The sequence below is a fragment of the Phaenicophaeus curvirostris genome, chromosome 5 (assembly GCF_032191515.1).
Source record: "Phaenicophaeus curvirostris isolate KB17595 chromosome 5, BPBGC_Pcur_1.0, whole genome shotgun sequence".
Classification (NCBI taxonomy): domain Eukaryota; kingdom Metazoa; phylum Chordata; class Aves; order Cuculiformes; family Cuculidae; genus Phaenicophaeus; species Phaenicophaeus curvirostris.
Genome location: NC_091396.1, coordinates 11,651,202 through 11,669,352, shown reverse-complemented (window position 1 = coordinate 11,669,352; position 18,151 = coordinate 11,651,202). Strand labels below are relative to the sequence as shown.

At 41.3% G+C, this 18,151-nt stretch overlaps 1 protein-coding gene across 2 annotated transcripts in view; it reads right to left on the bottom strand.

Moving 5' to 3' along the window:
- Positions 1-18,151, bottom strand: part of GALNT18 (polypeptide N-acetylgalactosaminyltransferase 18) — a 251,697-nt gene that overhangs the window by 54,498 nt on the left and 179,048 nt on the right. For both annotated transcript variants that reach the window (XM_069857567.1, XM_069857566.1), the window contains exons 8-9: positions 13,336-13,521; positions 6,270-6,407 (exon numbers count right to left, since the gene is read on the bottom strand). In XM_069857567.1, the coding sequence (XP_069713668.1) occupies positions 6,270-6,407; positions 13,336-13,521 (324 nt within the window). The remainder of the gene's footprint in view (positions 1-6,269; positions 6,408-13,335; positions 13,522-18,151) is intronic.

The window sequence follows — 18,151 nt, the reverse complement described above, 5'->3', positions numbered from 1 at the left end:
TGGGAGCCTCATTTTGCTCCTCTAGCTCCTCGGTTTGTACACAGAAGGAACAACTTGCTTTACAATTAAAGACTGAGGCAAAGGCGGCATTCTTTTCCTCCTCCCCTGTCACTGTTGTTCCTCCTGCATCCAATAGGGACTGTATGGTCTCCCTAGTCCTCCTTTTATTATTTATATATTTATAGAAGGATTTTTTGTTATCTTTCACAGACTTTGCCAATCTGATTTCTAGTTGAGCCTTAGTCCTTCTGATTTTTTCTCTACACAATCTCACTTCCCTCCTGTAGTCCACCCAAGAGGCCTGTCCCCTCTTCCAGAGCCCATAGACGTTTCTCTTCTTCTTGATATCACTCAAGATCTCTCTGTTCAACCAAGCTGGTTTTTTCCCCTGCCGGCTTTTTTTCCGCAACATGGGGACGGCTTTCTCCTGAGCTGCTAGGATTTCCTTTTTGAAGAGCTCCCAGCCCTCATGGGATCCCTTGCCCTTAAGTACTGTCTCCCATGAGACTTTGCCAACCAGCCTTCTGAAGAGTTCAAAGTCTGCCCTCTGGAAATTTAATGCTACTGTCCTGCTGACCACCCTCTTCACTTCACCTAGAACAGAAAACCCTATCGTCTCATGATTGCTTTGTCCTAGGCATCCACCTACTGCCACATCCCCCACAAGGCCTTCTCTGTTCACAAACAGCAGGTCCAGGAGGGCACCTTCCCTTGTTGGTTCATTCACCAGCTGTGCAAGGAAGTTGTCTTCCACGCACTCCTGGAGCCTCCTAGACTGCTTCCTTTCTGCTCTATTGTACTTCCAGCAGATATCAGGCAGATTGAAGTCTCCCACAAGAACAAGAGACTTTTATCTAGAGATTAACCCCAGCTGTTTATAGAAGAGCTCATCAGCTGCTTCTCCTTGGCTGGGTGGTCTGTAACAGACTCCCATCACAAAACCTACCTTCTGATGGGCTCCTCTGATTTTAACCCACAGGCACTCTATCTCCTCATCACCACAATCCATCTCAACAGTGTCCAAGTCCTCCCTTACAAAGAGGGCTACCCCGCCTCCTCTCCTACCCTTCCTATCCTGCCTGAAGAGTTTGTACCCCACCATAGCTGCAGTCCAGTTATATAAGTCATCCCACCACGTTTCCGTGATGGCAAGGACATCATAGGCTCCTTGCCCTACAACAGCTTCCAGCTCTTCCTTCTTATTCCCCATGCTGTGTCCATTGGTATAAATGCACTTCAGCTGAGCTGCCGACCCTTCAGCCCTCTTAGAGGGAACAGAGTTCATTCCCAATTGCCTGGTAACTGGAGTAGCTAGCTCCAGAGTGCCTGTATCTCCCTTAGCACCCCAAGGTGTGTTCTCCCCCACTTTCTGTGTGGTGATGTACTGGTGGTCCTCACCAGCACACCCTCTCCCAATCACCAGCGCCCCACGTCCAGGCTCGCTCCTGTCTAGCCTGGGCTCAACCCCCTCCCCCTTCACATCTAGTTTAAAGCTCAGTTTATGAGCTTAGCTAGGCTTTTAGCAAGGGCTTTAGTCCTCCTAGGAGATACACGTGTCCCTTCCTTAGCCACCAAGTCTGGGGGTGCGTGAGCCACCACATGATCAAAGAAGCCAAAGCCCCTCTCCTCACACCAGGCTCGGAGCCAGGCATTAATCGAATTCTTCTTCCTGACTTCCAGCTCTCCTCTATTTAGCCTTGGGATGGAGCAGAATACTATTTGTGCCCCAGAGCCCTCTATCATTTTCCAATGGCTCCAAAGTCTTTCTTGATGGCTTTGGTCTTTTTGTTTACTAGATCATCATTACCAGTTTGGACTACTATCAGAGGATAGTAGTCTGTCTTGTGGACCAGGGAAGGAAGTTTTCTAGCTACCTCCTTCACTGACGCCCTCGGTAAGCAGCAGACCTCTCTGTGGAGCAGGTCCGGTCTGCAAATGGGTCCCTTCGTTCCTTTTAGGAGGGAGTCCCCTACAACAATCACCCTCCTCTTCTTCTTAACGGAGGATGTTTTTATCTTTTTCTGAGGATGGTGCAGCCTAGGGAAGGATTCTAGACTGTGGGAGCCATCATCCTCATCCTCAGGATTGGATTCCACCTGCAGCACCTGGTACTTGTTCACCAGGGGGATCTGGGGTTTTGGTGTCTGGGTGAGGGGAGCAGGTTTCCTTCGTCTGGCAGGAACTTGCTGCCATTCCCCATCTCTTGTTCCCCCAGCCTTGCAGCTTGCAGGTGGATGGTGTTTGGACACACCAGCTCCAGCAGCCTGCTGAGTTAGTGAGAGGTCACTGCTCCACTGGTCTATCTCCCTCTCACACTCCCTGATGGTCCTCAGCCTCTTTACCTCCTCCCTTAACTCCTCCACCATACAACGGAGTTCCCCCACTCAAGCGCAGCTTTCACAAGTGGAGCCAGTACCAGAGGCACGAGCTGGTGTGAGAGGGGGGCACTGCCTGCAGCCCAGGGTCTGGGGAGCTGCCTGCACCCACTGTGGCTCTGGCTGGGCGGCAGCATCCATCCTGCCTGCTGCAGCACACGGAGCAGCTTTAACCTTCTGCCGGGTGGCCACCATGGTCTTCGGTGTCTTCTGTCTAGTCTCTAGGTCCTTTCTGCTGACACTTGGATACTTCTGGCCAATTGGTATGCACTACCTCTTCTTCACGTTATCCCCGGCTAACCCCCCACAGCAATCTCAGTATGAACAGACTGCCAAGCACTTGGCCGTGATCATCACAAGGCCTTATACATTACCTGTGCAATGCTGAGACAAAATTTTCTGAAAGCAAAGTGTTAAATTAATGAGCACAGATAGCTGGAAGGTCTTTTCAGAGTGTGAGGCCAAAGATGTGGAAGGTATATCCATGGGCATGTATAAAGGTGTTCAGCGGTACAAGATTAGTTCAGAGAACAAGAGAATTGTTTGATGGAGGGAATGAAGAGCTGATGTGGTTTGAAATCATCTGTGATTAACTGAGCAGTCCTGTCAGCTGTGTACAGGGTCTTCTTTTGAGGAAAACAAATTGATGTGTTTCAAAAGGCAGTCTAAATGTTTGCAAGTATCTAAGAAGTGTGGACAAGCCAGAGACTGAAGACAGGTGGTGAATAAAATCAAAACCATGCGCTCATTTCTACAAGATTTCTAACTCCAAATCTACCTCTAAATTCGATAATAGACAGGAAAAATCTCAACATTAAAGACAAAATATGAACTATGTATCAATACTGGCCTTATTTTTAGCTGCAAGCCTCAAGAGTTAAATAAGCTTTCCTCTGTCAAAGCTTTGCATTTCTTAGCTGTAAATGTAGCCACAACCGTGACTCTATATGTAATCAGATGTTAGGCACCCCTCTCTATCAAAACCAATAATAAATATCAGCCTTATTAATTCATGCCTGGATCTATCACTACCTTTGGCTTTTCAAAAACTCTTCCACAAAATCGAACTCTAATGCTTGTCCTAGCCCCAATGTTATAACCTTTTCCTCAACAATCCCTGCAACAGAGGAAGCAAAAAAGTCTGCTTTCACCAACATCAGCATGCAACTTAGCCAAGAGGGCTGACCCAGAAGTAAAACAGATAGAGACTTCAGAGTCCCAAACTCTAAAATGAAACATAACCCTAACCCTAAGAGCAGCTGTCTGGTGATCAGGCACTAGAGAAAAAGAAACAAAATACTATATTCCTTTTAACACCAGCCCTCTGCTATGAACCTTGAAAACCACAACAAAAAAAGAGCTCTTCAGATTTAATTTCCCAAACTCTCATGCCAATCAAAACTCTACAATTGATTTAGAATATCGGAAGAGAAATGATCACTACAGAAAACAGAAAAACAAAAGGGACCCTCATATGTTAACTAATCATTATGTTTCAAAAATTGAGGCCCAGACTCTTAGGAACCATCCCTTTCCAGAATCTAGTGGCTTTGGGGCAACCAGTAACTAACTTGGGTAGTGCAGTTTTAGAGAACCAAGACTTAATTACAACCCAAAATATAACCTGGTTGCCAAATATCACTCTGAAAACCGGAAAGAATTAGTCAATACCACCAATTGCTTAGTTTCAAACTTAGAGCCTTACCGACTACAAAGATCAACTAGACTACTGAAATTCTGAATCTGCAGTTATCTCAAATGTCAAGCTGCAATCGGGGAGCCAGTTCATACACTACATACATCAGCTTTTGGCCCACTGACATCACTTTCTCCTAACTCTAAGGGTACCGCAGAATTCAGAAAGAAATTGGTTCCCAAACTCTGCCACCAATCCTAACCCACCCTAGCTATATGGCACAGTGTAAACTAGACAAGAAATACACACCCTATTTTCCTAACTGTCACAGAACAGAAGGAATTTTAGAATTCAGGAAATAAATATGGGTGGTCACACTCTGGATGCCTACATCCTAACCCTCACCCTATTCAGACAACTTTTGTAATTACTCAAATATTATTTTTTAAAATTAATTATAATGCTCTAGTAGCAATCTCTATTTTCTACAAAACCTTAGAACAGCTGACAAATGGAAGCACTTAGAGAATCAGCAAGCAGTTGACTTGCTTTGAAATATCATACCTTTCTCCACTGGAAGACAAGCAAGTGAACAGGAAGGCAGACATGAAGGAAGATTAGAGATCGGAGCAATTCTTTTACTAAAAAGAGTGGGACACTTTATCTTTTTGTTTCATACAATGGTATTTCATCAAACAGTAAGCTGTGTATTTCATAAAACAACCCCCCTCTACCTGTATAGATACGTTGCCATAACTGTCCAGTACTTCCTTTGAAATAGCGCAAAGAATGAAATAACACTTATTTTTCACATCTTCCTTAGCTTACTCTCACACTGCAGACAAAAGACTGCATCAGTACCTAAATACGCATGTTCTGCTGACCAGTGAGTTCAGTATGTCTGTAACAAACTTTACTGATTCTTTTTGGTTTGTATATGGTCAGCAAGGAATCTTCAAAGGCTGATGACAAAGTCTCAGCAAAATACAAAATCACAATGTTCCTGTATGCTGATTTTCATTTTGACTTACATAACATGGAGTTAATGCCGAGTCTATGCAACAAGTACCTTAGCTATCCCATTTTTTCATCTAGTATCACTTCTACCTGCAATCAAAGATTTTTTAGGCAGAGGTACCTAGAAGCAGAACCATGTGCCTACTAGCTGCTATGCCTCCTTCTCCTCAGGAAACTCTGCACCTGGTTAGATCACAGGGAAATTCCATACGGCCTATGGAAGAGGCTTCTTGCACACAGGTGTGATTTGAGAATTGTTCTGAACTATTTTGGAAAGTAACCATTATCTCATGCATTTAACAATCACCTAAAACTTTGTTGGAAGTGTTTTTCCTCTCCTTTTTGACTACATGAAAAGCCAGCATGGTAATTTTAATTATCAAAGGGGTCATGGAACTTTGTGGGGCACACAATCACCTCATTTGCCAAAACAGAGCAGTTGCTTCATGGCACCCTCAAGGGCCTTCTCAAAGCCATGCTGGCAGACTTCTGTTTAGGGAGGAATGTCACAAACCAGATCTTTCACTTGTATGATCTGCTCTTACTTGTTACATTTCCTATCTGAGACTTGCACATAAAAAGGCAAATTTAACTCACAGGAATCAATTTTTGTGAATATGACAACGGATAGAGAATGTGAAAAGGATGTGCTAGCCCTACTACCTTATTATGGTCCCATATTAACTTACTGTGCTCATATTCTGTGTCATGCACACCTGCCCTCTCTCTTTAGATTGCTGGTTTTTTAGGGGCAAGACTTATCTCTGTTATAATTAGCACAGTACAACTCAAGTGTGATGTCAACATAGACAAGGGCACTACTGTCACAGAAGTAATGATGATGATGATACCAAAATACAGGCATTTGATCTGGCTACAATATTAAGAAGCTTGCAGTTGAAATACTGAGCTTATTTTGTTAATTCAGTTGCTGCCACAACCTTCCAACTGACAGATTCAATGTTTCTGAAAAACCATGCCTTGAGTATCACTGAGTGGAATGTAAGCCATGAAACAACCAAAAAATCAGGGACGAAGGAAGCATTCAGAGTACTTCAGCATTAACTACAGCACAGCAGCTTTCTCTGTCAGCTAACCAGTCTACCAATTTATTTAACTAGTAACTTCAAGTTTATCTGTTTCTTCTCCTTAGAGTCAGGAATTGTCTTCATGAATTACTTCCACTATTACACCTTTCTCCCCCACCTCTTTAGAATGGGAAATGTAAACAAGATTCTTACCACCCCATAGGCGACAGTATCTGAGTACATTCTCATTTCTGGGTATACGCTGACAAGATACCACCTAAAAGTCTTGCACTGGAGCTTCTTCCTCAAGGCCTTCCTCTCAGAAATATCACCAATATCAATTCCGGAGTCCTGAACATAGAACAAAGGACACAAAATCAGAAAAGGCATCAGTGATACACTTCTTTGTAAAGTCTAGAGTCCCCCTCATTGCAAAGACGATTAAGACCTATAACAGTTATCAGCTCCGAGTTGTGTAGTGAAGCTGTTACCCACACACACTCCAGAAGTGCCCCAATTAAATATGACAGAGCTCACCAGAGTGGGATCTCTTTCAAAGTATGCCTTGGTCAATGGAACCACTCCTATTAACCTCAGGGTGTGTGCGTGGTGTTAGATCTAGCTTCCAATGAATACCACTGTTGTTCACTGATTTCCTGGCACGTTCCAATTCCAAAAGTAATTGGCAGGAAGTAGTAAGCTGCCCTAGAAACCTTATTGCTGGCATCCCACTGTGGCCAAATCATTAGTATATGATGCTCTCTGGCCATTTCTGAAGTCTGGGTTCACCACTCCACCGCAAAAAGCAAAAGCCCTGCTCACCTTTCTGAACTACCATTTATTAAATTTCTCTCGCAATGTAAAAAGAGAAGTTGCTATTTTTATTAAAAGCAATTGCAGAATATTCCCTCCCCTAATTTTTATTCTCCTTTACATTTCTAGCTAACCTAATTTCTACTTATCATAAGAGCAGATCATAAAGTGTGAGTTTCATAAAGTCCCTGCATATAAAAATCAATAATTTCTCACATTAAAATCACGCAGCAGAAATTTTTAGAGAGGATATAAGTGCAAATCCATGGCTGCTATTTGACAGGAAGGAAAGTAAGACATTTTGCTCCACACTCTGCTCTACCACTTCTGCCTGGGAACAAAATGCAGGTTAAATAAATTTTCACAGGAAAATCCTATAACCCATCTACTTAAACAACAGCCTTGGCTAGGCCATAAATGACTCAAAGATTTTGTCAGCCACCAGATAAGACTTAAAAATAACATTGGAAGCACTGATTTTTTTTAGTTACACATCAAAAAGGTATCTTTATAAGTATCTAGGTTTCTGAGCAGCATCCCAATGCACTGAATTAATGTTAATCTGGAACAAGTATTTTTCATTATGGAAGCATTTTCTAACTAAACTAAAATTGACTTCCACATTAGCAAAGTCTATTAAAAAGTAGGAGACTAAGGTCTGGCATAAACAAGCATAACTCAAGTTAATCATTAAAAATGTTGGCTCCCCTTTCAGCCTACACCATTCATAAAACTTCATGTTTAACTACTCCTTCAGTTATCATTTTTTCCTTACTTTTCTAGCAAGTGACTACGTAGAGGAACATTCTGTAGGTTGCTGTAAGATAAGCAACTGATCCAAATCCTGCTCATGTACAAGTCTGGCTGCACTTGCACTGCCACTTACGTGAAGGAAAAGAAACAGCCAACAAACAGACATGTAACTTCCAGCATTAACAAGGTTTCCTGGGATCAGGTACTAAATTGGTCCAGTGCATCCTGACTCCTTTCTATGCAACCCTGCAGGCACCAATACTTGTTTCCTCACAGTTTATTGTATAAGGTAAGAAAGAGCATCTGGGGCCACAGTACTTACATCCTTCCATGCAGCTGGAGAAGGAAAATAGCTCACACATAGCATACAGGTTTTTCCACCAGCAACACCTCAGTGTGTTCCCCAAAGCTAGGAATATGATGGGGTGAAGCAAAGAAAACAAAACAAAACAAAAAACACAGGAGAGGACACATGGAAAGCACAGTACTTGCTTCTGGGATCTGAAAAATCTTTCATTTGGGTTTTAAGTGCTTTTCTGAATGTATTTATCTAAGCAGTTATGATGCAGAGACCACCGTAGCATCCGAGATCCCTACTTCACAGAATCATAGAATCACAGAATAAGCAGGTTAGAAGAGACCCATTGGATCATCGAGTCCAACCATTCCTATCAAACACTACACCATGCCCCTTAGCACCTCATCCACCTGTGCCTTGAACACCTCCAGGGAAGGTGACTCAACCACCTCCCTGGGCAGCCTCTGCCAGTGCCCAATGACCCTTTCCAAGAAAAACTTTTTCCTAATGTCCAGCCTAAATCTCCCCTGGTGGAGCATGAGGCTGTTCCCTCTTGTCCTGTCCCTGTCATTTGGGAGACGAGGCCAGCACCCTCCTCTCTACAACCTCCTTTCAGGTAGTTACAGAGAGCAATGAGGTCTCCCCTCAGCCTCCTCTTCTCCAGGCTAAACAACCTCAGCTCTCTCAGCCGCTTCTCGTAATGCCTGTTCTCCAGCCCCTTCACCAGCTTCATTGCTCTTCTCTGGACTCACTTCAGAGCCTCAACATCCTTCTTGTGGTGAGGGGCCCAGAACTGAACACAGTACTCAAGGAGCGGTCTCACCAGTGCCGAGTACAGAGGGAGGATAACCTCCCTGGACCTGCTGGTCACACTGTTTCTGATCCAAGCCAAGATGCCATTGGCCTTCTTGGCCACCTGGGCACACTGCTGGCCCATGTTCAGTCGCTGTCAACCAACACCCCCAGGTCTCTCTCCTCCAGGCAGCTTTCTAGACAGACTTCTCCTAGTCTGTAGTGCTGCACAGGGTTGTTGTGCCCCAAGTGCAGGACCCGGCATTTGGCCTTGTTAAACCTCACGCCATTGGACTCTGCCCAGCGGTTCAGCCTGTTCAGATCCCTTTGCAGAGCCTCCCTGCCCTCCAGCAGATCGACACTTCCACCCAGCTTAGTGTCGTCCACAAACTTGCTAAGGGTGCACTCGATGCCTTCATCCAGGTAATTTGTAAAGACATTGAACAGGGCTGGACCCAGCACTGAGCCCTGGGGAACCCCACTTGTCACTGGCCTCCAGCTGGATTTCACACCATTTACCACCACTCTCTGGGCCCGGCCAGCCAACCAGTTTTCCACCCAGGAGAGTGTGCGCCTGTCCAGGCCAGAGGCTGACAGTTTCCCAAGCAGAATGCTGTGAGAAACTGTGTCAAAGGCTTTACTGAAGTCCAGGAAGACCACATCCACAGCCTTTCCCTCATCCAGCAGCCGAGTCACTTTGTCATAGAAGGCGATCAGGTTAGTTTGGCAAGACCTGCCTTTTGTGAACCCATGTTGACTGGGCCTGATCACCCGGTTCTCTTGCACGTGCTTCATGATAGCACTCAAGATCACCTGCTCCATGACTTTCTCTGGCACTGAGGTCGGACTGACAGGCCTGTAGTTCCCTGGATCCTCCCTGCGACCCTTCTTGTAGATGGGCACAACATCAGCCAGCCTCCAGTCCAGTGGGACTTCCCCAGTCTTCCAGGACTGTTGGAAGATGATGGAAAGGGGTTTGGCCAGCACATCCGCCAGCTCCTTCAATACCCTTGGGTGAATCCCATCCGGCCCCATAGACTTGTGGGTGTCTAGTCGGTCTAGCAAGGCTCTGACCGCCTCCTCTTGGATCATGGGAGCCTCATTTTGCTCCTCTAGCTCCTGGGTTTGTACACAGATGGAACAACTTTCTTTACAATTAAAGACTGAGGCAAAGAAGGCATTAAGTACCTCAGCCTTTTCCTCATCCCCTGTCACTGTTGCTCCTTCTGCTTCCAATAGGGACTGTATGGTCTCCCTAGTCCTCCTTTTATTATTTATATATTTATAGAAGGATTTTTTGTTATCTTTCACAGACTTTGCCAATCTGATTTCTAGTTGAGCCTTAGCTCTTCTGTTTTTTTCTCTACACAATCTCACTTCCCTCCTGTAGTCCACCCAAGAGCTTGAACTACTTGAACTACTTCAGAGCCACCCACAGAGATTCCAAAAGGGCAGTCAGAGCACACTACTAAATGAGTCTTAACTCGTTTTTATTATTATGAGCTCTCAAAGACTAAAGCCTTTGGAAACGTTTGACTATGGGGCTTCTCACAAAACTGGGAAATCTTCCAGGATAAAACAGGTCCTGTGGTTAACATTCTGGAATAACATATTTCACGGAAAGTCCCAACTCTTATAACTGAAAACATTTCTTTTACCTACATAGTCCATTACCAGTGCACTATTTCATCAGCTTCCAGACAGAGAATTACTCCTGTTGCTATTCACTGGTGTAAAGGTATCCAGCCATGTATAGGTCTGTCCTATCTGTGTGTCTCTCACAATGATGTCTTGACATCTTTTTTGCTAAGTTGAAGGTAGGTTTGATTTGAAAATTGTCCCTCTTTGGTATTTCACCTCTAATTTAATTTTGAGGTAAGCAAAGATGAAAGAGAAATATCGCTATCCAGTCTGATATATAAATCTGACCTAATTTATCCCCATCCTTTCTCATTGACCATTTCTTTGCCCCCTGCCTACTGGATGTCTGTATTGCAAGTGTCCCACAAGATTTAAGTTATTTTTTAGGTTGCTTCTTTACACTGAATACTCCCTCTTTCTACAGATGTTTCTGTACCAAACAGAAACTGCATTGCTCCTAGTCTTTTGATGTATAAAAAAGGATTCCTGCTAATGATGTAGGTTTTCTCTATACTGACTGGCTCAATTAGAGTGCTTGTGAGTTTAGCATGGGGAAGGAAAAGGAAGCCCCAGATCTTTGGAGCTCTTCCCCTGATTCTTGACACTCAGCCATGCATAATGAAAACAAAAATGCTCAGAAGAGCTTCAAATTACACAACTGATTTGGGATACTTGAGCACCTGTCAGAACAAAACAGAGCCCCAACACTCTTCTAACTCCTTACCTATTTTCTACATGGCAAAAGATGGAAGCTGGGTGAACAATGCTCAAATGTACCCAGCTGTATGTCACAGACTCCATCTGACAAAAAAACATTCTGATGGTCGTAAAGATGCCATACTGCCTATGAATATCCTGTAGTAATTGGGTAATGAGTAGATACAGCCTTTGTAAGCCTGTTGCAACTGTGAAAACTAAGCTGTTTCCCAGTATATTTTAAATACGTGGGCATATGTGTGTTAATTTGTTTTTTTCCAACAATAAGAAATATAAATGAAGGGAGGTTCTTTGTGCTATGTTCCATACATACTCATAGTAATAGATTTCTCCCTACAACAGAGGCATCTGATTACATTGCAGAAGAAGCTACCATTGTTAAAAGCCGATTTAGCACTTGCCATTTCCAGCTTTTAAGTCTGCACTACGACTTGGCAGTAGTAGCCTTTGAGAAGATGAAGAGAAAATATAATCTGCATTGCAATTTATTCAAGCAGTTCAGTGCAATGATTAGTGCATTTGTGACGGGGAAATGACTGGAGACTGAAGTAGTAAAAAAATTGTGTTATTCCTCTGAAAAGTACAAACCAAATCTATTTAGGCAGTACCATATTTACTGTGCAAACATCTTGATGTCCTTTGTGACATGAAGAAAACAGTTTGATCCACATATTGCATTTCTTTTTCCTTCGTTTGATGAATGAGTTTTAAAATTTATTGTAACAGGCTTATCTTTTTCTGATCCATCAGCATAGTCAAGACTGTGTTATTATCTACTTGTTAAATGGAAATTTAACACATAATAATAACAACAACTTACCTTTGTGTTCTTTACAAATTTGATTTCCAAGTTGTATTCAGATCTCAACTTTGCACAAGATTAAGCACAATCACCAGCATATTTTGATGAATATTATGGAAATATGTGTATACCAATTATCCTAATTAGCAAAACACATTTCTAAGTTTTGTGTTAATGCTAAATCTGCAAGCCAAAACCCTGAAATTTGATTAATCAATGAAGATCAACCAATCTTTGGGAAAATGACTAACAACAAAAAAAAAAGAAACTGAAATTCAAATCCTTCAGTTTAATCACAAACAAAATTCATTTGAAATTGTTTTAATGTAAAATAAGTAACACTATCTTCCAGAAATGTCATTAGTCTTATAGGCACTGCTGTGCAACTACTCAAAACAGGGACACTTAAATGAGTTTGGATTCTGTGAACATGAAAAGTCCCTCCCCTGTACCAGATCATAGGGGATTTTTTTCCCAGTGCTTTCATGGTGTGTTATACGGCTAATTCTGCAACCTGAAAATAGGACAATTAATTCCCCACTTTGCTAAAATGATCTAATTTTAATCAGAAGAGATGAAGGAAATTATTGAAAGCAGCTGAATTAACATCAGCATTCATATATCTAGCTGGGTTTTGGTTTCTAATCTTTTTCCTTTATTAAACTAAAGGAGAAGAAGCATGACATTTTATTTCTCAACCCAAAAATTGCAGCAAAATGAGCTTCTCTGAACAGCTGCAAAGCCACTCAGAGAATTTTACATATATTCTATTAAAGAAAAAATAAATTGACCGGGTTCATTTATTAAGTCTAGAATACGCGCTTTTGCTGTAATGATGAGAACTGCACACTCTTAAGTTGTAAACCTCGAAGTCATGGTTTCCAACATCTAGGTGGAAACACACTTTTCTACATAGATCCTGAATATTTTCCATATTAGGTACAGGACAACAGTCACCTTTCTCGAATCCTATAGCTCTTAACAGTTAATAGTTTAAATATCATTAACTACAGAAATGAGGTACACCTAAAATCAGATGTCAAATGGAACAGTCAGGTTAGCCATCCAACATTATCTTTTCAACTCAATAGACCAACCATTGGTCACCAATGAAAAAGAAATCTGGACTAATATAGACTTGATGTTTCTTTTTTCCACGTTTCTGCAACTACTAGATTAAAATATCCATGCAGAGTCATCGGTGAAGATGATGAACTTGACAAGAAATGAATTTTTAAGGAACCTGAAGATAATGGAATTATTTTAGAATAAGACAAAACTCTGTATATACTTTTATATATAAGTGTGTATGTAGAGGCACAACTTATGCCTACACGTAAGACAAATACTTATATGTGTGTCTACAAATAATAAGAAATTCGCAGAAATTCAAAACTCAGAATAGAACCAAACCCCAAAGGACCTAAAGCCAAAGCTTGTAAACACTGGACTTTGTTACTCACCTCCTGGGGTATGTTCCATGCCATATAGACGTGACTCTTAAATTCATCCATCCAGACTTCAGCCACCCTTAGTGCATTTCTCCGGACATGAGCAGTTAGATCTTCTGTATATGGTTTATGCGCTCTTTCAATGTGAGCAATCCTGGAGCAAGGTAGAACCTCAACACTTCCTCCACACTGCCAAACCTAGGTGGAAAAAAGACATCCTGCTAGTGAGAGTGCCGTAAACCCCTGCTGTCTTTTAGTGAATACACTGAAATTATTTTATTTCTATGCTTGTCATTGTTACAAAGTAGGACAATTATTCAAGACTTACTGGACTATACAGATTCTTCTGGACAGTTGTGAAAGAGTCATCACCTTGTCTTACCATGAATCGTTACTGCTACTTAACCTTACTACAGATTTATTACATTACCAGTAGCCTCTTATCACAGCCTTTGTTGACCATTTAGCAATTCATGATTATTATTAAAATCATTTATAGGGCATCCAAAAACAACAGCATTTGGGTTCAAGTTTCAAGGTCTTGCAGGCATTTCTCTAAGACTGTGCACAGTCTTCTTACTGCATACATGCATTATTAGAATCTGTAACTAGGTAGCCTTATGTAAAATCGAAAACAAGCCAATCAACTTTTTAAGAATCACAAAAGTTTCAAGTTCTAGGAAGACTGAAAATATAAATGCATCTTACGCTTTGCTTTAAACATAGCTCAGAAAGGGTAAGGTTTATTTTGCGAACGAGTGACAAAGACTAAGATTGCCTAGTGAAAACGTTCTATGACCAATTTCAGCACACACTACTCTTGTATTTTGTAATACATTTATAATGTACTGTACCTGCTCAAGTGTGTTTCACTTTTGCCCACTGCTGCAGCTGAGCTAATGTCCATAATGTTAATCATGAGTATTGCATTAATTTCTAATTTTCTCTCTTTCTGCTTTCAACAAAAGAGAAAAACCACTTCAGCTGCCTTAACAGTTAGTGAAGTATTTGAATTATTTTATGTAGAAGCTTTTTCTATGCATCTTGTATAATGTAAACTTTCTAACAAGATCAAGGCAGCCCATTCATAAAGGTTGAGTGGATGCTGCTCAGGTGAAGACCCAGATGTACTCTAAGTGTTTGATCCTGCTGAACAAGTACCTCAGTGTCCCAGAGGCAGGTGTAGTCACTGAGAAGTGACAGAATTCGCCCAGTGATACTGCTAGCAGATATTTCTGAGGCTTGGTATGCCATACTGAGAGAGTAAAAAATGAAAGTGAGGGTGTCCCTTCCTTGTACAGCTCATCCAGGAGGGAATATAGTCTGATCTCCCTCCTAGTGGCTAGGGATGTAGGTTGGCAGAACATCATGTTCTGGAGCTGATCTTGGACCCCTCAGGTCTGTCCATCCTATAGGCATATGCTCTACTAAGGGTGCACTTTGTTCAGTCATTCGTTTTATATATTTAGACATCTGGTTTGAATACAGCATTTAGGCATTTGGCAGCTCCAGAGACCAGAAAATGTAGCATGGATTCAGAATGTTTACAAAGCCTTTTCAGAACTGGTGCCTAATTGCATTCAACATACGCTGGGAGAAGAGACAGAGCCTTGGTGTTTAGAACTGTCTGGAAGATGAGCTAACCCATGAACCTACTGGAGAGCCAAGAAGAGTGCTGAAAAGACTTCAGTATCTCTCCGTGCCCAGAAAACTTGAAAAACTGTAAGAGTAAATAAACGTACCAATACCAACATGAGGACAAAACTGAAATGATCATGAATTTAAAAATAAATGGGCAATTGATCTGACACAAGAATAAATAATCTGGAAACAGCATTTGTGTACTGTCTTTCTAAACGTCATTTAAAGTGGGCAATTCAGTTTAAAGATCTAACAAAATACTACTTTAACAAACATTTAATTTAAATGTCTTAGCTACATTTCCTAATAAAGATTAAATGTGAAGTACCATGAAGCTTCGCTCATACAATGCCTGCTTTCAATGCAAGCCGTTTCTCAATATGGCATTGACACCCAGCTATAAATTTTCTCAGAGTTACTCACTGTACACTGTTTAAACAGTATCTTGAAAGACAAGAAAGATGTAGAGATGATCATAACTTAGCCTGGGACAAGACAATTCACATACTGCACGCACTGCCTCATCTGCCTGGCCTTTGCTCATGGTAAGTAGGAATGGCCTTGATCCAAGTCCAACACAAGAACATCAAATCTTTTGTGAGATTTGCAGAGTTAGGTCTGAGTGCCATCTCCACAACATGCTGAGCTAAAAAAATCACCATCTATAGTAGCTGAATTTCCAAGTAAATTTCAAGGATCTGAAAATTTGAAGAGCAGACTCATCTATAATTTTAGTACTGATTCAGTAATCAGCAAAATCTAATTTGACTTTATAATGAAGTTGTATGTGTTTTCAAAAAACATCCTGAGATGACAAAGTCTTTAATGCAGTTTGTAAATAACAATTACCCACTACCTGAATAAACACCAATTAATCAAATCTGGTAGCCGCTCCTTTCTTTCAAGACACTGTCAGTCTTCATTCTATTTCCAAAGCCTAATTAATTACTCTGCAAAAGCCATGGATTCACTTAAAAACTTAATGCAAAAAGGGAGATGTCAATACAGATGCTGCCAGAACAGCCGGGTTGTATTAAACAGCTTCAAAACCAAATCCTGTTCTTTCTAAGCAAAATTTTCCTGCCATCCATAAAAATGTGATTAGCACACACCAAAACTGGACTAGAGATATAGGCTAAGAGTTAAAATATATCAAGACGAATAGAAGTCCTTTAAGTAATGACTTTTTGAAGAGGAAGACATGAGAAATATGTAATCTGAAGATACAGGAATCAAATGTTACGGTGTGTGCAGAGCTTGTAGTTACAGCACTGAACAAATAGCAATATCCTAGATGTAGGTTACGAAGCAGATTGAAAGCAGATACGATACTTTATAAGGGCAGAAAGCACAATGCTGACTTGCTTAGATGGTCACATCTAGGACAAGCCTCACTGCCTCTCTCTCCCACAAGCATCTCTGCCCATGGAATTCAAGCGCTGTGAGAAATCTCTTTTCTTCCACCCATTTCATTGCACTTAGGGAGAGGCCAGATGCAAAGAAAATGTAGGGAGGCATCGAAGAGGGGTTTTTAAATTGCATGGAACTCTCCTGGAATCTTAAGGGATTCTGGATTCCAAACTCCCCAAAACATGTGCAAAACCTCCAGCCGAAAAATGAAGGGTGTTGCCAGTCATACACTAAATAATAATCACTATACAGAACAGAATTTATGAATACTGAATAATATAACATGATTAACTGACTGCTACAGAAAGTGTTAGGTTTTTTTTTTTTTATTCTTCCCTGATTATATTTGAAATAATGGGATTTCTTGCAACTAGGTCAAGAACACTCTTTCTTTCTTTCTTTAGACCAACTGTCCACTTCAACCTGACCACTTCCAGCTCCCCACATCTCCTTTACTCATGTGAACAAATCTACACTACTCTAGCCATTATGTTGGAACCATTGTGAATGGCTAGACAGTTTTTCAGGACATCTTGAAACACCATAAATCTCACATCAGAAGTGCATAGGAAAGACTCATTAATTACTCTGAATCAATATGACAAATTACTATTTAGGGATTTTTAATTAATAATTTAGTACTAAGTACATTGTCTGACTCAACTCAAAGGGAAGCTGCAAAGCTTTTTAGAGTGGTCTCTTCTTCATCTAACAGAACTCCTGTAGATAAGAGATTGTCTATAGTTGAGAAACAGGAACAGGAATGAAGGGGTCAGTTCCTCACACCTTCATGTGTTTCCCCTGTGAATTTCACAGCTGGTTCTTTGCTCTCGTTAGTAATCTTTCTCAGGCTTCATCTATACTGAATAGCATCTTTTCTAGTTCTCCAGCACTGTTATTATATGTGATGGCTATAAATAAACACAAAGGTTTAAAATCAGCGAAACATTTCCAAATTATCACCCATTACTTTAGTAGGAAGTCTAAAGATAAAAGAGCTTCAAAGGCTTTTTTTAATCACATGGAATGGTTTGAAGTAAAATGTTATATTGCTGAGTATACTGTAGCTGCAATCAGTAATATAATGACAAACCCACTCATACAAATTGCAAGGAAGAAACTTGATGAATTTGCTAAACTATGGTTAAAAGGAAACAGTACTTTTCCTGTTGCCTGTGCAGATGTTTTACCGATGATAGCCAGAGGTGGAAATTGCTAGCAATAGTCTCAATTTCCTGCCAAATCCCTTAACAAATAGATATGCTTGTCAAAAATAACGTATGCTTCCATCATCAGGATACGATAAATACCAATTCACGTTCCATTCTGTAAAAGCATGAATTGCAAAACTGTACCAATAGCACTCAGGCTTTGCCTTAAGGCAAAGACCTTAGAAAGTTTCCAAGTGTGAGGCACTGCATCTTTGGGAGTACTTAGCACAACCACCAGAGCCCCAGAAACGTAGAAAGTTTGCTTTTCTTTGGAGGAATTTCTTGAGGTTCTGGTCCTGCTGGTTCACTTTGCAATAACAGCCTTTTAAAAAAAGAACACACCAACTGGAGTTCCCCTCCCAAAGAGCTCTCAGAATCCATTTCAGTGGATTTTCAATGCTTCCTTCCAAGAGGACCTTAGAAAGGGCTCTTTATTCTTGAATTTGCCGAGGAGGTATATATTTGGTATAGCCCCAAGAAGGACCTAGAGGGCTTCCTCTTCTTGAGTGGGTTCCTTCATCACTAGCAAAAGGTAGTAAAATTCCATTAAAAAATTCAAAGTGTAA